Source organism: Macrobrachium nipponense, chromosome 1, assembly GCF_015104395.2.
Source record: "Macrobrachium nipponense isolate FS-2020 chromosome 1, ASM1510439v2, whole genome shotgun sequence".
Lineage (NCBI taxonomy): Eukaryota > Metazoa > Arthropoda > Malacostraca > Decapoda > Palaemonidae > Macrobrachium > Macrobrachium nipponense.
The window spans coordinates 90,868,719-90,885,603 of record NC_087200.1 but is presented as its reverse complement, the minus strand read 5'-3'; the positions used below and the strand labels follow the sequence as shown (position 1 = coordinate 90,885,603).

General features: G+C 43.6%; 1 protein-coding gene across 1 annotated transcript in view; it reads right to left on the bottom strand.

Moving 5' to 3' along the window:
* LOC135219456 (26S proteasome non-ATPase regulatory subunit 6-like) overlaps window positions 1–16,885 on the bottom strand; it is a 97,608-nt gene that overhangs the window by 2,306 nt on the left and 78,417 nt on the right. Inside the window, exon 7 of the mRNA XM_064256248.1 lies at window positions 9,933–10,101. Within this exon, the coding sequence (XP_064112318.1) occupies window positions 9,933–10,101 (169 nt within the window). The remainder of the gene's footprint in view (window positions 1–9,932; window positions 10,102–16,885) is intronic.

Genomic DNA, 16,885 nt, shown 5'->3' with positions numbered 1-16,885 from the left:
GAAGAAGTCTTAACATAGGTCATTCAGTCAATGGAAAAGATAATAGGATAACTCAAGGGGATGTCCTACGACAAAATGGCCAGCACAGATAATTCTAAATATCCTGTCAACTTGTGCATTGTCAAAAGTAATTGCACTGTAGACAGGGGGAGGTTCTTGAGCTGCCCAGGAAATGTGTATCTCCAACAAAGGTGGCCCTATGATGATAGGAAACCTGCCCCTTGACTGAGGAACCAGCATGGCAAAGTTGCTAAGATTAATCTTAAATACTGTAGAGATAAAACCACCAGGATAAAAAAGTAGGTTAAGCTAGGAATTGAACCCAACCCAATCCCAAACTCTTGAAGAATGGGAAAAATCTTCTTGCAGAATCAAGAAGTAGAACATGCTCCGATGATTTGAAAAGCATGCCCTAAGCACATAAGGTCAAACTCAAGTTGATAGGGGGAAGGTTCACCCATTGTAGACTAGGCTAGTCTAACCTATGAACTTATCCCCTTAGGCTTGCTATGCAAGAATTCAACCACTTAGGCTAAGCTAAGATGGAAAGGAAGGTTCAAACCTTGCAAGCCACTTGCAAGGTTAAAACTCAAGTACTTAGGCTAGGAAGATGTTTAAAGTAGTTTTGAACTAGCTAGGCTAAGGACTCAACCACTTCGGCTAAGCTAAGATGACTGTGTTAGACTGACCAGCTAGAGTAGGCCAGGCTAAGAACTTAACTACTTGGACTACGCTAAGATGATTAAGGCAGGATTGACTAGCTAGGCTAAGTCTGGCTAAGACTCAACCTCTAGGCTAGAGCTATGGTAGTTAAGACAGGGTTCAACTAGCTAGGCTACGCCAGGCTAAGAACTCAACCACTTAGGCTAGGCTAAGTCAAAGGCCAGCAGTTCCTTATCCTTCCTTCGCCTTGAAGCCTTCTTGATCTAGACCCAAGTACCTAACCAGAGTAGGTCTGAATCTCAAGAATGAGACAGGTCAATATACTCTTAGGAACAATTCAAATGTAATTAACAATGAAACAAACAAGAATTCTTCCTACCAGGGAAGGTTTGAAGTCTTGGGAAGAAAGACTTCCAATTCCCACAATGAAGCCCAGATGGCTTGACTGAATTAATCCATTGAGGATGTCCGCCAGTCATTGCTGTGGACAAAAGGCATTGCATAGACGTTCCGAATTACCACTGGGTAGGTTATTCTCTTCCACCAAAACAACTATGCTCTCGAATGATGAAATAAGATCCCGCCTTCACCTTTGACAAGGAAGAAACTGGAACGTGGCCATGCAAAGCACCATGCACGTGGACATGCAATGAAACACATACATGGACTGTGATGAATCATGCATACACGGACGTGTGATAGAATATATACACGGCCATATTCATCTTTGGCCCCTAAATCGAAGCCTTTTCATCATGTGACAACCTCTGTTTGACTGAGGAGACGAAGAACCAGCCTGAGAACGTTGACTGAGGAGACAAAGAACCAGCCTGAGAACTCTGATGCGAGGGAAGATCAATACGGATTGGAACACATCCACAGATTTGAAGGGAAGAGTGATGTCCATGCCGGGAATTGGTGAAGCACCTCTCTCACTCTCAGAAGAAGCGACAAAGTCCCAAATCCTCCAACATCCAACTTGAGAATGAGGGGGAGAAGGAGAAGGCAATGGAACTCTTGCCCTACACTTTTTGCTTGGAATGCCAGGACACCTCCCACTAAACAAAGAGTCCAACCAATCAACCATGTCTTGAAAGAAACACCTCCAATGAGTTGACAACCGATTGCAATGAAGTCATGGATGAGGTTGGGAGTGGTGTCACAGCAACAGGCGAGGGAGAGATGTCACTGAGGCTGATGTAACAGGCGTAGAATTGCAGAGTGACGTCATGGCATTCGGACCAGAGCCCATGTCAAAGGCCTCACTGATGGCAAAAAGATCTTCCTTCATCTCCTACAGCAACCGGATGACCTCCCCAGGACATGTACATGTGAAGAAAAGAGAAAAATTTACCAAGAAAATCCATCACCAAAAGAAGCGAAAGACTCGCCCTTCACTTGAATGTGGCACCAACAAAATTATGCCTGATTATATATTGTATAATTGTTATGGGTATAGATAAGTGTGCTTATATAATTGTATAATTGTTATGGGTATTTTATGCATTGTTGAAATATGGTGGGTGTCCTATATATAGACAACATGTGGTAGATTCTAGAAGGTGTCTGTTGATGTATTTAAGTTGTGTTGTGACGTCATAGGCTGTGACGTCATAGACAAGATGGCGGCGGCGTCGGCCGGATGTAAACAATAACACGGGCAGTAGAAAGCACGTGTTGGTGGTGTGTGGTTGGTAGGGGAGAGCTCTCTGTCTGGTAGGAGTTGTTTTTTGGGTCGTAAGTCTTGTGGTGCTGGTGTTTTAAGGTGATTTCTGGAGTGTACTGGAGTTGGAGAAAGCGTACAGGTGGGTAGATTATTCATTTTTATAGAGAAAGAAAGGAGTTAGGCTAGGCCAAAATTCAAACTGGTAGCAGAAGCGTGGTTGAATCAAAGATGCCTGGATCCGACAGTGAACAAAGGGAGACTACTAGATGGAGAAGGGAATGTCCTAGGTTTAGCGGGATACAAGAAGAATACAAAGAATGGAAAGGTCAAGCCGAAGATTGGCTATTGTTGTATGGAGAAGATACAAAATACCCGGCGATAGAAATGAGAATGAGCTTAAAAGGGAAAGCCCGAGAGCTAGTGGAAGCATTAGATAAAGATAAACTTACTGGTACAGAGGGTCCAAAGTTAATCCTAGAGAAACTAGATAAAGCCTATCTAAAAGACTCGGTAATGGAGAATTACGGTAGAATAAAAAGATACCTTCTAATAAGAAGAAAGAATCTAGTTGAAAATTATGGCGGACTATTTAATTAGATACGAGAAGGCAGCATCTGAGTGTGAAAGAGCAATGGGGAAAGGCGCGCTTGAAGGCGAAGGTCAAGGGGTATCATGTAATAGAGCAAGCAAATCTCACGGAAAATCAAAAACAAATGGTATTATCGGCTTGTGGGCAAGAAAAGCTAGAGTACGGAACAGTGTCGCAAACAATGAAAAGACTATTTGAGGGATTTAGGGACTAAAGAGAACGGGAATGGTGGGGTTCGTCAGAAGGCAATGCCAGTTCTGGAGAGGGAGGGGAAAACCAAAGATATCGGGGAAGATGGAACCGAGGACGGGGTGTAGAAATCCTATAAACAAAGAAGGGAAGAAGGTAACAGTATGTGCAATATGCAGCTCAGAATGGCATTGGGCTAGGGATTGTCCTCAGAATTTTCATAATAGGAAGAAAACTGAAACAAGACTAGAAGAAAATAAGGTAAAAACAGAAAATGGACAGAAGAAGAAGAGGTTTATGTAGGAGAAGTTAATAAAATAGTGGAAGCATCATGGGAGGTGGTTGATGCAATTTTGGACACAGGGTGTAAATCAACAGTTTGCGGGAATTGTGACTAGCACGTATTGTCATGGATTTGAGTCAGGAAGAGTTGAGGAGAATGAGGGACACTAGGACAGAGTCTAATAAAGTGTTTAATTTTGGTGAGACATCTTATAAGTCCAGAGGAATAATAGAAATACCTGTGATACTAAAAAACAGAAAGTTTTATTTGAAGACGGAAATTCTGCAAGGTGATATACCCTGGCTGATAGGTAAGCAAACCATGAGTAAAATGGGTATGACCTAAATTTGAAAGAAAATTGTGTCATAGTAGAAGTATTAGGGGGAATGAAAGTAGAGTTAAGAGAAGACGAACAGGGTCATTTAAGAGTGCCTATAAGGAGGAGGAAGGTAGAAGAATTATTACTGGAGGGTTGGAAGGGAAAGAATCCGAGGGAAATTAAGAAACACAATGAAGAAATTACATTTACAGTTTGGTCATGGAAGTGGAGATAAAATATGGCAGCTAACAGAGGAAGCACAATGGAGTAATGGGTTAATCGAAAAAGAAAAGAGGAAATAAGAAAGTTACTAACGGAACTGATTAAAAATTGTGAGGTTTGTAAAAATACAAAAGAAACCCCGCCAAACCGGTAGTAGGCTTTTCTTGGAGTAAAACGTTCAATGAAGTCGTAGCGATGGATGTGGGAGAGATAGAAGAGAGAAAGTTCTTGGTAATAGTGGATATGGCAACGAGATATTGTCAGGCCTGTTGGATAAAAGATAAGAAACCAGAAACTATAATAAAGATACTTTTTGAGTGCTGGTTTGCTATATTTGGAGCACCCTCCAAAATATTGTCAGATATGGGGGAGAATTTCAAAATGAAAAAGTAAGGAGGATGGCAGAAAAATGGAATATTAAGTATTAGCCACAGCATCAGAATCTCCGTGGAGCAACGGATTATGTGAAAAGACCGTAGGCATGATCAAGGGAAGTGTAAGGAAGATGATGGAGGAAGAGGAAGTAGATTGGTCCCTAGCTTTGAAATGGGTAGTGAGTGCTAGGAACTGTTTAATGAATAATGGAGGTTTCTCTCCCAACCAATTAGTATTTGGAAAAAACCCTTCACTGCCTAACCTAATAGGAGAAGAAAGTTCTAGTCCTGCAAGCAGAGAAAAAGGGATGGAAGAGGGTATGGTAAGGGACACACTGAATGCAATGCACAAGGCCAGAGAAGCATTTATAAAAAATGAGTCCTGTAATAAAATAAGAATAGCGCTAAACAAAAACATCAGAGAACATAAATTTGAAGAAGCAGTGGTAGGAGATGAGGTATTCTATAAGAGGGAAAATGAAATGAATGGAGAGGACCTGCTCAGGTAGTGGGAGTATCGGGGAAAACAATAATAGTCAAACATGGGGATTCTTTAAGAGAAGTAGCTAGGATACATGTGACAAGGATTCAACGACGATCACCAGATACAGAAGAGATATCGGCTAGAATAGATAAATCCCATGGGGTGAAAGGTAGGTCAGATGGCCCAAATGAAGGGAAAGTAGATTGGCTGGAAGGAGAGGAGATAATGGGTGAGAGAAGGAATGCAGACACAGAAGAGACTATAGAAAGAGAGGTGATAGAGGAAACAGTGGAAGATAACGGGCAAAGTGGGTCAATAGAAAGCGAGTTAATGGAAGAGATACCAAAATTCAAAAAGGGAAATAGAGTTAGGGCTATAAACAATGATACAGGACAAGTAGAAGAATGGACTATTTTAGGTCTTGCAGGAAAAGATCAAGCCAAGCATGGGCTGATTCGTACAATATACGAGACTCACAGTCAGGTGACAAAGGGTGGGTTAACTTGAGGGATTATAGTCAGGTAGAAAAAATTGAAGATGAAGAGGAGGTGTTGCTGGGATTTGAAAATAGAAGCATAATGGAAGCTAAAGAAAAAGAACTAAGTTGGAGAGATAACCAGGTATATGAGGAGGTAAATGATGTTGGACAAAAAAGCTATATCTACAAGATGGATAGTAACTGAAAAGATAAAAGGGGGGGAAAGGATATGTAAAGCAAGATTGGTAGCTAGAGGGTTTGAAGAAGAAATGGCTGAGTGGGAAAAGGATGCTCCCACATGCAATGCTGAAATTTTAAAATTCTGTCTAACCATAATAAAGGTGAAAAATTGGAATTGTTATACATTGGATGTCAAAACTGCATATTTACAAGGTGACGAGATACAAAGAGAAGTGTACTTGAAGCCACCAAGGGAAGATGGTTGGAGGGGATTATGGAAGTTGAAGAAAACAGTCTATGGGCTCAAGGATGCAGCAAAAGCATGGTATTGTAAAGTGGTGAAAGTAGTGAGGAGCTTCAAGGTGAGAGAAGAGACTAGAACCTAATATATTCTTTTGGAAAAAGAACAATAATTGGAAGGCATTTTGTGTACACACGTAGATGATTTTTGCTACGGAGGAACTGAAGGATTCTTAAAGGAAACGATTGGGAGATTGAAAGGAAATTGCAAGTAGGAGAACAAGAGAGTAAAAGGTTCAAGTATATAGGATAGTAATAGAGCAGAAGGAGAATAGATTTTCCCTTAATCAGTGGCAGTATATAAATTCCATAAGAGAACCAGAGGCTAGAAGATATACGGGTAATAGAGTGCTAGAACAAAAAGAGTTAACAGAGTACAGATCAGTGGTAGGACAGCTGAATTGGGTATCACTACACACGATGCCAGAAATATCATATGATATTAGCGAATTAAGTACAGCATTTAAAGAAGGAACAAACTCAGGATATGAAGAAACTTATTAAAATTGTGAGAAAAACTAAGAGCATGATGGGCGAAGTTACAATAAGTGAGATGGAAGAAGAAAGGGTTTATTGGGAAGCCTATGCAGACGCTTCATTTGGAAACATAGAAGATGGCCATACTCAACTGGGTTATATTATTTCTTTGACAGATGGGAAGAGGAGAAGTCCCATATGGTGGAAGTCTAGGAAATCCAGGAGAGTGGCAAAATCCACCATTGAGGCTGAAGCCCTGAGTGTTGGGGAAGCTGTAGAAGGATTGATATATTTCAAGCATTTGTGGGAAGAGGTAGTAGGAGGGAGAAATTTAGAAGCCGTTGGTTAACACTGATAGTAAAACACTAATGACCGCCATCAAATCGAGCACTGGTGTAAGTAGCAAGAGATTAAAAATAGATATTGCTGCAATAAGGGAAACCATTGAATCCGGGGAAATAAAGGAGGTGAGATGGATAAAAGAAAGGAGCAAGTGGCTGATGTATTAACTAAAGCAGGAGTTTCAGGGGAATGTATTAGAAATTATGTAGAGGGTAAAGAGTTGGAGGACGAAGGAAATTAAGAGGGGAATACTAGGTTAGGAAACAGTCGGAGGGGAGGGAGAAAGAGATAAGTGTGATTATATAATTGTATAATTGTTATGGGTATAGATAAGTGTGATTATATTGTTTTATAATTGTTATGGGTATTTTATGCATTGTTGAAATATGGTGGGTGTCCTATATATAGACAACATGTGGTAGATTCTAGAAGGTGTCTGTTGATGTATTTAAGTTGTGTTGTGGATGTCATAGGCTGTGACGTCATAGACAAGATGGCGGCGGCGTCGGCCGGATGTAAACAATAACACGGGGCAGTAGAAAGCACGTGTTGGTGGTGTGTGGTTGGTAGGGGAGAGCTCTCTGTCTGGTAGGAGTTGTTTTTTGGGTCGTAAGTCTTGTGGTGCTGGTGTTTTAAGGTGATTTCTGGAGTGTACTGGAGTTGGAGAAAGCGTACAGGTGGGTAGATTATTCATTTTTATAGAGAAAGAAAGGAGTTAGGCTAGGCCAAAATTCAAAATGCATCATTAGAAGCCATGACGTAACAGGCCCATCCGTGACGTCAAACACCAGACTACTCTTAGAGAGAGAGAGGATACAATGTGTGTAAGAGCAGAATAACATTCAAATAAAACCATACAATAATTTTATTTCATATAGCAAAAGGAAGTACCAAGTCGAAACATCATTGGATGATGAAACATCAGAGGGAGATGATAAACAAACATCAGAAAAGCCGCCTGTAAGGTTAGTATTCCCAAATGATGACTCAGTATCAAAGTCTAGCAAGAAGTAGGGGCTCTGACGATAGCAAGGAACACACTGCAAACAGGACTGACTGGGTTCCAAACTTACTTCACAGCACCAATGACCATACCAAAATTAGTGAAGTGGCATCTTTGTAAGAGAGAAGTAAAGCAGAGGGGCTCCCAAGCTCAGAGCAGAATGCCGCCTCTACCAGACTTCAAGGCAAGAAGCAGGCCTGACAACTGATGAGCCTGTAAAAAAAAAAAAAAAAAAACACTCTCTCTCTCTCTCTCAGGAAAGAAGATATACCCAGTAAGAGTGAAAGGAATCACATTTATCTATAGGGATAAAGGGAAGGGAGTGAGCCGTACAACTTGCCCCCTAAATATTCCTGGGAAAGAGACGAGACAGAAACCATGACTGGTCCTGCAAGCAGACAGAACCAACGCACTTGGAGATTGTCCACTATTAAAATTCATCTTGGAATAGGTATAGGAATACTCCTATGCTAGAAAGCTACATCCTAGCATATAAACCATGTCTGCAATGTGAACTTTTAAACATCTCTGTCCCAAAACAAATTCTGAAAGACTAAACGTTACCACATTCCCAGAAAAGGTGTAATAAGATCAAATTAAAGATAAAGTTTCATGTCATAACACAAAAATATTCAAAATATCTTCAATATAACAAATGTAAAATGCTAAAGAACAAATATTCACATTGGGAGATGGATCAGCATTACACAAAAAACAGTTGATGACAAAGCAGAGGAAAATGCGTGCAGCACATCCACTGCAATTTGCATCTGTTCTTGAGGAACGTGAGCACGGGAATCCTGGAAGACTGTCTTAAAAATGTTGAATCTTACGGGACTTTTGGAATGGATAAACATGAAACAATCACAAGTTTAGGACAAATATAACTGGCTTAGGGGGAGGAGAGGAAAGCGAAGGTCAACTCTCCAAGCGGTTAAAGAGAGACTGACCTGTCATGAGGTTCCAAGCTTGGTTGGTGACCAGCTTCCACCTTGTATGCGCATGATTTGCCAGATGCCAAGAATTCCTTGCTTTACAATCTTTGATTGTTTTTTAACCAGTTTCCAGCTGGCATCAGAAGATTATCCTATTATTAAGACCAAAGGTTTGTTTTGCATATGAACAATTCTTCAATACTTCTTGACTGTCCTATACAAGTTAGTGTAAAAGAATTCAATGAAGCTCTTCACCGCATAGCACTTAAGGCCTTGAAAGTTGATATGATGTCTTGGGCCAAAGAATGGATGACCGCATTACATTAGAAGTCCAAATAAACACCTCAAGATGAGGGGGACAAGTTGTGGCTATGAGTGACTACAGTATTATTGATGTGAAGCCATTTGTCTAGAGTACATATCTTCCCTTCTGGCATACCAATCAAATGTTGCTAAACACCAAATTTGTTTAAAAGTTGTAGGCATTAATGTCTTTAACAGTTGAACTTACAGATTTGACAGAGATGGCCCTTCACAAACCCTGATTCTCAGAAAATGATAAATTGAAAATGGGCTAGGCATCGCATTTCCATTAAAAAGAAATGTACTGGAGACAGTCTCCAGCAGCTTCAAGTCCCAAAGAAACTTCCCAGCCTGATACCAGTCTTTTCCACTTCTAATACTGCTACCACTGTCACAAGTGTTTCTTAAGTTTCTCTGCAAACATATTGGCAGCTTCCTGGTGTTATTAAAAGACACCTTCAGCTTGCCTCATTTCCAGGCCAGTCAGGGCTTTAAGTGCCCTCTTGTAATCTGGTCCTTCATTTCTATTCTTTTGAACAAACCCTGCATCTGCGTGGATGTAGGCTGCTTCATTCATATCCTGGACCCATAACAATATCAATCATTTTGATGATTGTAAAAACTAAGTAACTTATAAAAGACCATCAACACCATGTCACATGCACATTTTTTTGACTAAGCCCAAAACAAACTTCATCTACTTTTTGAGATTCATGTTCTCAACACATCAAAAGCTCATGCTGGCACATAATTCCACTTATTCACTCAAAATTTACAGAAGAAAATTATTAATTCAACCATGAAGTTCTCGGAATGGCTCAACATGGTAGTGAAAAGATCAGCTTAGGATTCCACAAATCAATTTTTTCAAAATGGGGAGAGCATTATCATGAATTTCCAGTCTTTTTAAAAGTAGTAATGTAATTTGATTTTAACGAAGAATTTTCATACTGTATATCAACTTTACATCACATTGCTGTATAGGCAGGTTTGACTAAAACAAAAAAATGATTAAATATACTACAATTAATGTTAATTTTACAGTAAAAACGATCGTTTAATTGAGGTTTTTATAAGCCTTTGTTAATCGCTACAAAACCATAACATAAAAAGTTGGGATCTAACCTGTCAATAAACTCTGTTGAAACTCCAAAAGCTGTTGCCATATACTGCAGAGTGAGAGAACGGTAAGACTCTAACAACTGTGTGTATGCAAGAATTCGCATTTCTCTGACATAGTATCTATAATGTGGTGCTAGCAGGCGGTCATGACGAAGCTCCCCTTCTACCCAGGCTGTAAAAATAGGTGAAAATGATATTGTTAAGATACAATAAAGTTTGTTCATACTTACCTGGCAGATATATATATAGCTGTATTCTCTGAAGTCCGACAGAATTTCTAAAACTTACGACACACGTAGTGGGAGTTAGGGTGGTTAGTACCCATTCCTGCGCTGGGAGGGCGGGTATCAGGAACCATTCCCATTTTCTATCAGATTTCTATCTCCACTGTCTCCTGAGGGGAGGTGGGTGGGTACTAAAAATATATATATCTGCCAGGTAAGTATGAACAAACTTTATTGTATCTTAACAATATCATTTTGTTCATGAAACTTACCTGTCAGATATATATATAGCTGAATCCCACCTTTGGCGGTGGGAGAGACAGAAAAAGGATTTTAGGAAACATATAAATGTAGATGATTGACATCTTGGTTCCTTACCTGTTAGCATAGCTGACTTCGTGATTACTGTCACCCAAGCCTGCTTCTGCTTCACTAGAGTTACCAACAAGGTAGTGACCTGTGTAGTTGGTGCGCTCTAGATGATCTGTCAACGGGGACGGGACCACAATGTGTGACTAGACCATGACCATACTTCTGAGGGCAACGAGGCAAAACCACCACCTAAGTTAGCCTAACAACAAACTCCCATATACCAAAGGCTAAAGGAAGGGACAACCGTACTCGGCAGCCGACCATACAACCATAAACATACAAATATTAAAAACTCACCTACCCTTTTTCTATGGGAAAGGATGAGTGCTACCTCCTGCCCCCAAAATAGTGACTGCGGCGACGTATGGTCCAAGAGAGTAACAGTTTTCATAGGTCGTTCTCACCTCCCGTAGGTAGTGCGAGGCGACCCTGAGTTACTCCTCCAAAAAGTAGCACTTAAAATGTCTTTAAGAGTCATGTTTTTCTGAAAGGCTATTGAGGTCGAAATAGCCCTTACTTCGTGTGCATTAACTTTTAGTATCTTAAAGTCGCTGTCTTTGCAAGAAGAGTGCGCCTCTTTAATGGTGTTTCTTAAAAAGAATGCCAGTGCATTCTTGGACATGGGCATGTTTGGTCTCTTGACCGAACACCATAAGTTCTCCGCAGAACCTCGGCAATCCTTCGTTCTACGAATATACTCTCTAAGAGCCCTAACAGGACACAGGACTCTTTCTGGCTCTTGACCAATGATCTCTGCCATACCCTTGATCTCGAACGTTCTAGGCCACGGATTGGAAGGGTTTTCGTTTTTGGCCAGAACGACATACCCAAAGAGCAGACCGCATTATGCCCTTTGAAGCCGACGTGTTTGCTGATAGCCTGTATTTCGCTAACTCTCTTCGCCGTCGCCAGAGCAGTTAGGAATACAGTTTTCTTCGTCAAATCTCGTAGAGACGAAGAGGAAAGAGGTTCAAAGCGATTTGACATTAAATATTTGAGGACCACATCCAGGTTCCACGAAGGTAACTTCGGTAGCGGTACCTTGGTCGTCTCGAAAGATCTCAATAGATCATGGAGATCCTTGTTATTAGCGAGGTCAAGACCTCTATGGCGAAAAACTACAGATAGGACGCTTTAATAGTTGACACTGCCAACTTCAGATCTTGTTTAAGATAAAGCAAGAAGTCGGCGATCTGGCTCACAGAGGTAGTGGTAGAGGAAACTCCTTTTCTCTTACACCAACTTCTAAAGGCTGCCCACTTCGATTGGTAAACCGCGATTGATGATGGTCTCCTCGCGGTGGCGATAGCTTTAGCCACTGATTTCGAAAACCTCTCGCTCTGGCCAACTTTTGGATAGTCTGAACGCAGTCAGACTCAGAGCGGAGAGGTTTTTGTGGTACCTCTCGAAGTGGGGCTGTTTGAGTAGATCTCTCCTTAACGGAAGAGATCTCGGATAATCCACTAGGTAGAACATCACCTCTGTGAACCAGATCGCTGCGGGTCAAAAGGGGGCGATTAAAGTCAACCTCGTCCCCTCCGATGCTGCGAATTTTCTCATCACCTCCCCCAGGATCTTGAAGGGGGGAAAAGCGTAGAGATCCAGGCCCGTCCAATCCCATAGAAGGCGTCTACTGCTACTGCTCCCGGATCGAGAACCGGGGAGCAATACAGAGGAAGTCTCGCCGTCCTTGACGTTGCAAAGATGTCCACTAAGGGGCATCCCCAAAGACCCCACAGCTCCTGGCATACGTCTTGATTGAGAGTCCACTCTGTCGGCAATAACTGTCCTTGCCGACTGAGGAGATCTGCCCGGACGTTCTCGACTCCGGCAATGAACCTTGTCAATATTGTGACTTCTCTCTCCTTTCCATTTTGCCCAAAGTAGGAATCTCTTTCGCTAGAGCGAACAGGGAGCGAGAGTGTGTTCCTCCTTGTTTCTTCAAGTATGCCAGGGCTGTGGTGTTGTCCGAGTTGACTTGAACTACACGACGGGAGACTTTGTTCTGGAAGAACTGGAGCGCTAATTGAACCGCTGCCAGCTCTTTGAAGTTGATATGCCAGGTTACCTGTTCCCCTCTCCAGGTACCTGACACTTCCTCCCCCCCCTAGAGTTGCTCCCCACCCCGTGGATGACGCGTCGGAGAACAACACTAGGTCGGGGTTCTGAAGCTTGAGGGATATGCCCTTCTGACAGCTTCCACGGATCGAGCCACCATCTTAGATGGTTCTTCACCTCTTCCGAGATGCTTAACTTCATGTCGAAGTTGTCCTTTTCTGTCCAGCTGTCCGACAGAAAGAACTGAAGAGGTCGGAGGTGTAGCCTCCCCAGGGAAACAAACTTCTCCAGCGAGGAAATGGTCCCCAGCAGACTCATCCATTCCCTCACCGAGCATGAATCCTTCCCTAGAAAGGCCGACACTTTTTCTATGCCTTGTTGCTGACGTTCCTGGGAGACGGAAAAGCCCGAAAAAAAGCCACTGGAATCCATCTGAATCCCCAGATACACGATGGACTGTGTTGGGGTCAGATGTGACTTTTCGAAGTTCACCAGAAGTCCCAGGGACGCAGCTAATGACAGAGTCGTTTGCAAGTCCTTCAGGCACCGGGTCTGCGAGGAGGCTCGTATGAGCCAGTCGTCCAGATAGAGCGAGATTCTGATGTTGGAAAGATGGAGCCACCTCGCCACGTTCTTCATTAAGATGGTGAAGATAAAAGGGGCCGTACTCAGTCCGAAACAAAGCCCTGAATTGAAAGACCTTCCCTTTCAGTACGAACCGAAGGTACTTCATCGATTGGGGATGTATCGGGACGTGAAAGTAGGCATCCTGGAGGTCGAGTGATACCATCCAATCTTCGGGTCTTAAGGCCCCCAGAACTGACTGAGGTGTCTCCATCTTGAACCTCTGCTTCTCTATACCAGGTCTAAAACCTGTTCCACTGCTCGTTTCTCGAGCATTCTGCTCGAGCAGGTCGAAAAGTATCTTTCGCTTTGTTTGAGGATACGATGGGGACAAGTCCCTGGGAGTGGAAGTCAACGGGAGCGGCTTTATGAAAGGGATCTTGTAACCCTTCTCTATGACGTCGAGAGACCAGGTGTCTGCCTCTCTTACTCTCCAGGCTTCTGCAAACAACTGCAGCCTGGCTCCTACCTGTGACTGAAGGCACGATCTCTCACTTCTTGCCCCTAGCCTTGGAAGGGGCTCTACCTCTAGGAAGGCTTCTTCCTCGAGATACGATCTAGCGGAAGTCCCTCCACGAAAGGGCTTCTGCTTTCTAAACGGTTGGGCTCCTGACGACGTTGAAGGGCCAGCCGGACGTCTCGAAGACTGAGCCCACAGTCTTGTGCTGGCTTTCTCTTGCAGCACTAACTGCCAAAATTCCTTCACCTAGCTTGGGGAAGAGATGACTCGAGAAGGGAGCATACAAAAGTTCTGTCCTCTGTGCGGGAGAGACAGACTTAGCCGCAAAGTTGCAATAAAGCGACCTTTTCTTAAGAACCCCTGCTGAAAAATGAGAGGCTAACTCCTCTGAGCCATCCCTGACGGCCTTGTCCATGCATGACAATACACTGGACAGCTCCCCCAAGCTGATCGAGTCTGGCTTACGAGATTGGTTGTCTAAAGCTCCAAGACACCAGTCTAAGAAGTTGAAGACCTCTAAGGACCTAAACAGTCCCTTCAAAAGATGGTCCAGTTCGGAAGTCGTCATGATACTTTAGCTGAGGCTAAAAGGGCCCTCATTGAGGCATCAACCACGCTGGCGAAATCACCTTGAGCAGACGTAGGAACCTTCAATCCTAATTCCTCGCCTGTCTCATACCACATCCCTGCCTTACCGCTAAGTCTAGACGGAGGCAGGGCGAAAGTAGTCCTTCCCTTTGCTTTCCTAGACTCCATCCAGGCGTTAACCTTCCGGAAAGCTCTTCTAGTAGATAACGACGTCTTCATCTTCACGAAACCTGGGATCTTGCTTGTCTTCGACGACGCAAAACCTGATAAGGCAGGAGAATATTAGGAAGCAGCAGGCTGGAAACAGTATCGCCAAACTGAATCCGCAAGTAGTCGTGCCAAACTTGATAATCTGACGAAGCAGACGTAGCAGGTTGTTCTTCATCAACATCCTCAGAAGAACCGCTAAGTTCTCCTTCTTCCCTACCCGAGTGCAAATCCGAAGGAAGAGGCAGAAGTCCTTTAGCTCCAAGTCTCCTATCCGAACGATGAAAAGAAGAAGAGGGTAACGGATCCTTAACAGTCACAGGATCAGGAATCACCTTTAGAGGCGAACGTGCCAAAGCCTCGGGAACAACATCCGAGTGACAGCGAACTTCCACATTCGCGTCCACAGAGCTCTTACTAGAACGTCTACGAGCGTCCATCTGAGCGTCCAACGTAGCGTTCTCTCGAGCGTCCAACGGAGCGTCCATCAAAGAGACTCTTCTAACGTCCCGCGAAGCGTCCTTACGAACGTCCCGCGAAGAAACTTGATCAAACTGCCGACTAGCGTATCGTTGAGCGTCAACACTGTCATGTCGAAGAGGGGCCGAACGCATAGAAGTCCGTCCGACAGCTACAAAATCGTCGTCAGCAGAAGCGTCGAAGTCGGAACGCCGAGCGTCCTCTCTACGGGAAGAGAGAGGAGCATGCAGAGATCTCTCTCTAACCTGGCGTCTAACGTCACCTCTAGACGAACCCTGGGGAGCAAAACGAAGTCTAGAGGGCGAAAAATCAGAAGACGGGGACGAAAGAGGAGCCGTTGGAGAAGACTGCCTAGTTCTCTTGATAGGAAGTCTATCGTCTTTCCTGCGACGAGGAACCGTCTCCTTCTGCTTTAGTAAAGTGTCCAGTTGCCGTTGCATAGCAATGATGATCTCCGTCTGAGATGTCTCCTTACGCGGAGACGAGCTGCGCTTGTGAGAAGGAGAGGGGCGAGGGGACGCCTTCTTCCTTCTCCCAGGAACAGCCTTGGCTCTAGAGCGACTGGGGCGCTCGCGGGCGTCATCGTCGGATGACGTCCTAGACTTCTTCTGGGGCGGAAAAGCTACGCTTTCCGGAGAAGAATGCCACTCAGACAAAGCATGACGTGAAGCGTCAAGCTCTTGAAGAGTCCTCTTCAAAGGTCGCGAATCCGAACGAGATTCCCACCCCTTGCGCGGGGAGGACGCGTCGGAAGACGAGAAACAATCCTTCAGGATACGTGCTCGAGTACGCTCCTTAGCAGCCTGGGAAGCGTCCACAGGAACTGCTGAAGGGACGTCAGATCGGTGGGGGTTCCCTGTAACCCTCCTTCGGCCTTCGCCATGCCCTCTCCCTGAGTCCTGGGAGTCGTCCAGCAGAGGTCCCAGCCTAGAGGCGCTATAGGGCCGATCTGACGCCCCCTCCACTTCACTAGGGGCACTATCACTGCACTTATTTTGCCTGTTTTCAAGGGCAAGCACTTTAGATTCAAGCGTCTTCAATGAATCCAGGATAAGCGAAAGGGCATTACCCTCCGCAGACACCACTTGAGGGCCCGAAGGCAACACTACGGGGTTAGGAGACACAAAATCTAAAGGAGGGTTAGAAGGGGATACATTAAGACCCTGTCTGCTACCCGACTTACTCCTGGAGGAAGACCTCCTAATCCTATCACGTTTCTAACTTATTTACGTAGGATTCATACGTCTTCCATTGTAAATCATCCAAGCTTTCACACTCATTACAGCGCAAATCATATTTACACTCTTGCCCCCTACACCCTTTACACAATGTGTGAGGATCAACCAAGGCTTTAGGAAGCCTAACCTTACATTCCACTTTCGAACACACCCTGGCCCTAGCCGAACTACATCCAGACATATCTAAGGAAAAAATCTAAGCCAAATTCAAAACAGTCCAAGTCACGTATGCCAAGCTATCGATCCAATCAAAAAACCAAAAGTCAGAGGATACTCAAGCAATGAAAAGTTTCCAAAATCCTGAGGCGGAGGTGTGTAAACAGATGTTTACGACACCGGCGACAGAAGAAATCTGATAGAAAATGGGAATGGTTCCTGATACCCGCCTCCCAGCGGCGGGAATGGGTACTAACCACCCTAACTCCCACTACGTGTGTCGTAAGTTTTAGAAATTCTGTCGGACTTCAGAGAATACAGCTATATATATATCTGACGGGTAAGTTTCATGAACAAAATTAACATTGGTACTGAAGTATATCAACAATTAAGATTGAAATCTCTATTGTTCTAACAATATTCTTTTCCACTTACAAAATGCATAAAATAGTAACACACAGAAAATGCCACATCAACAAACTATTTCTGCCATAGGCAAATTTATCTTTTCTATACTTAAAATATTTTCCGAGTGAACCCAGAGTAGGG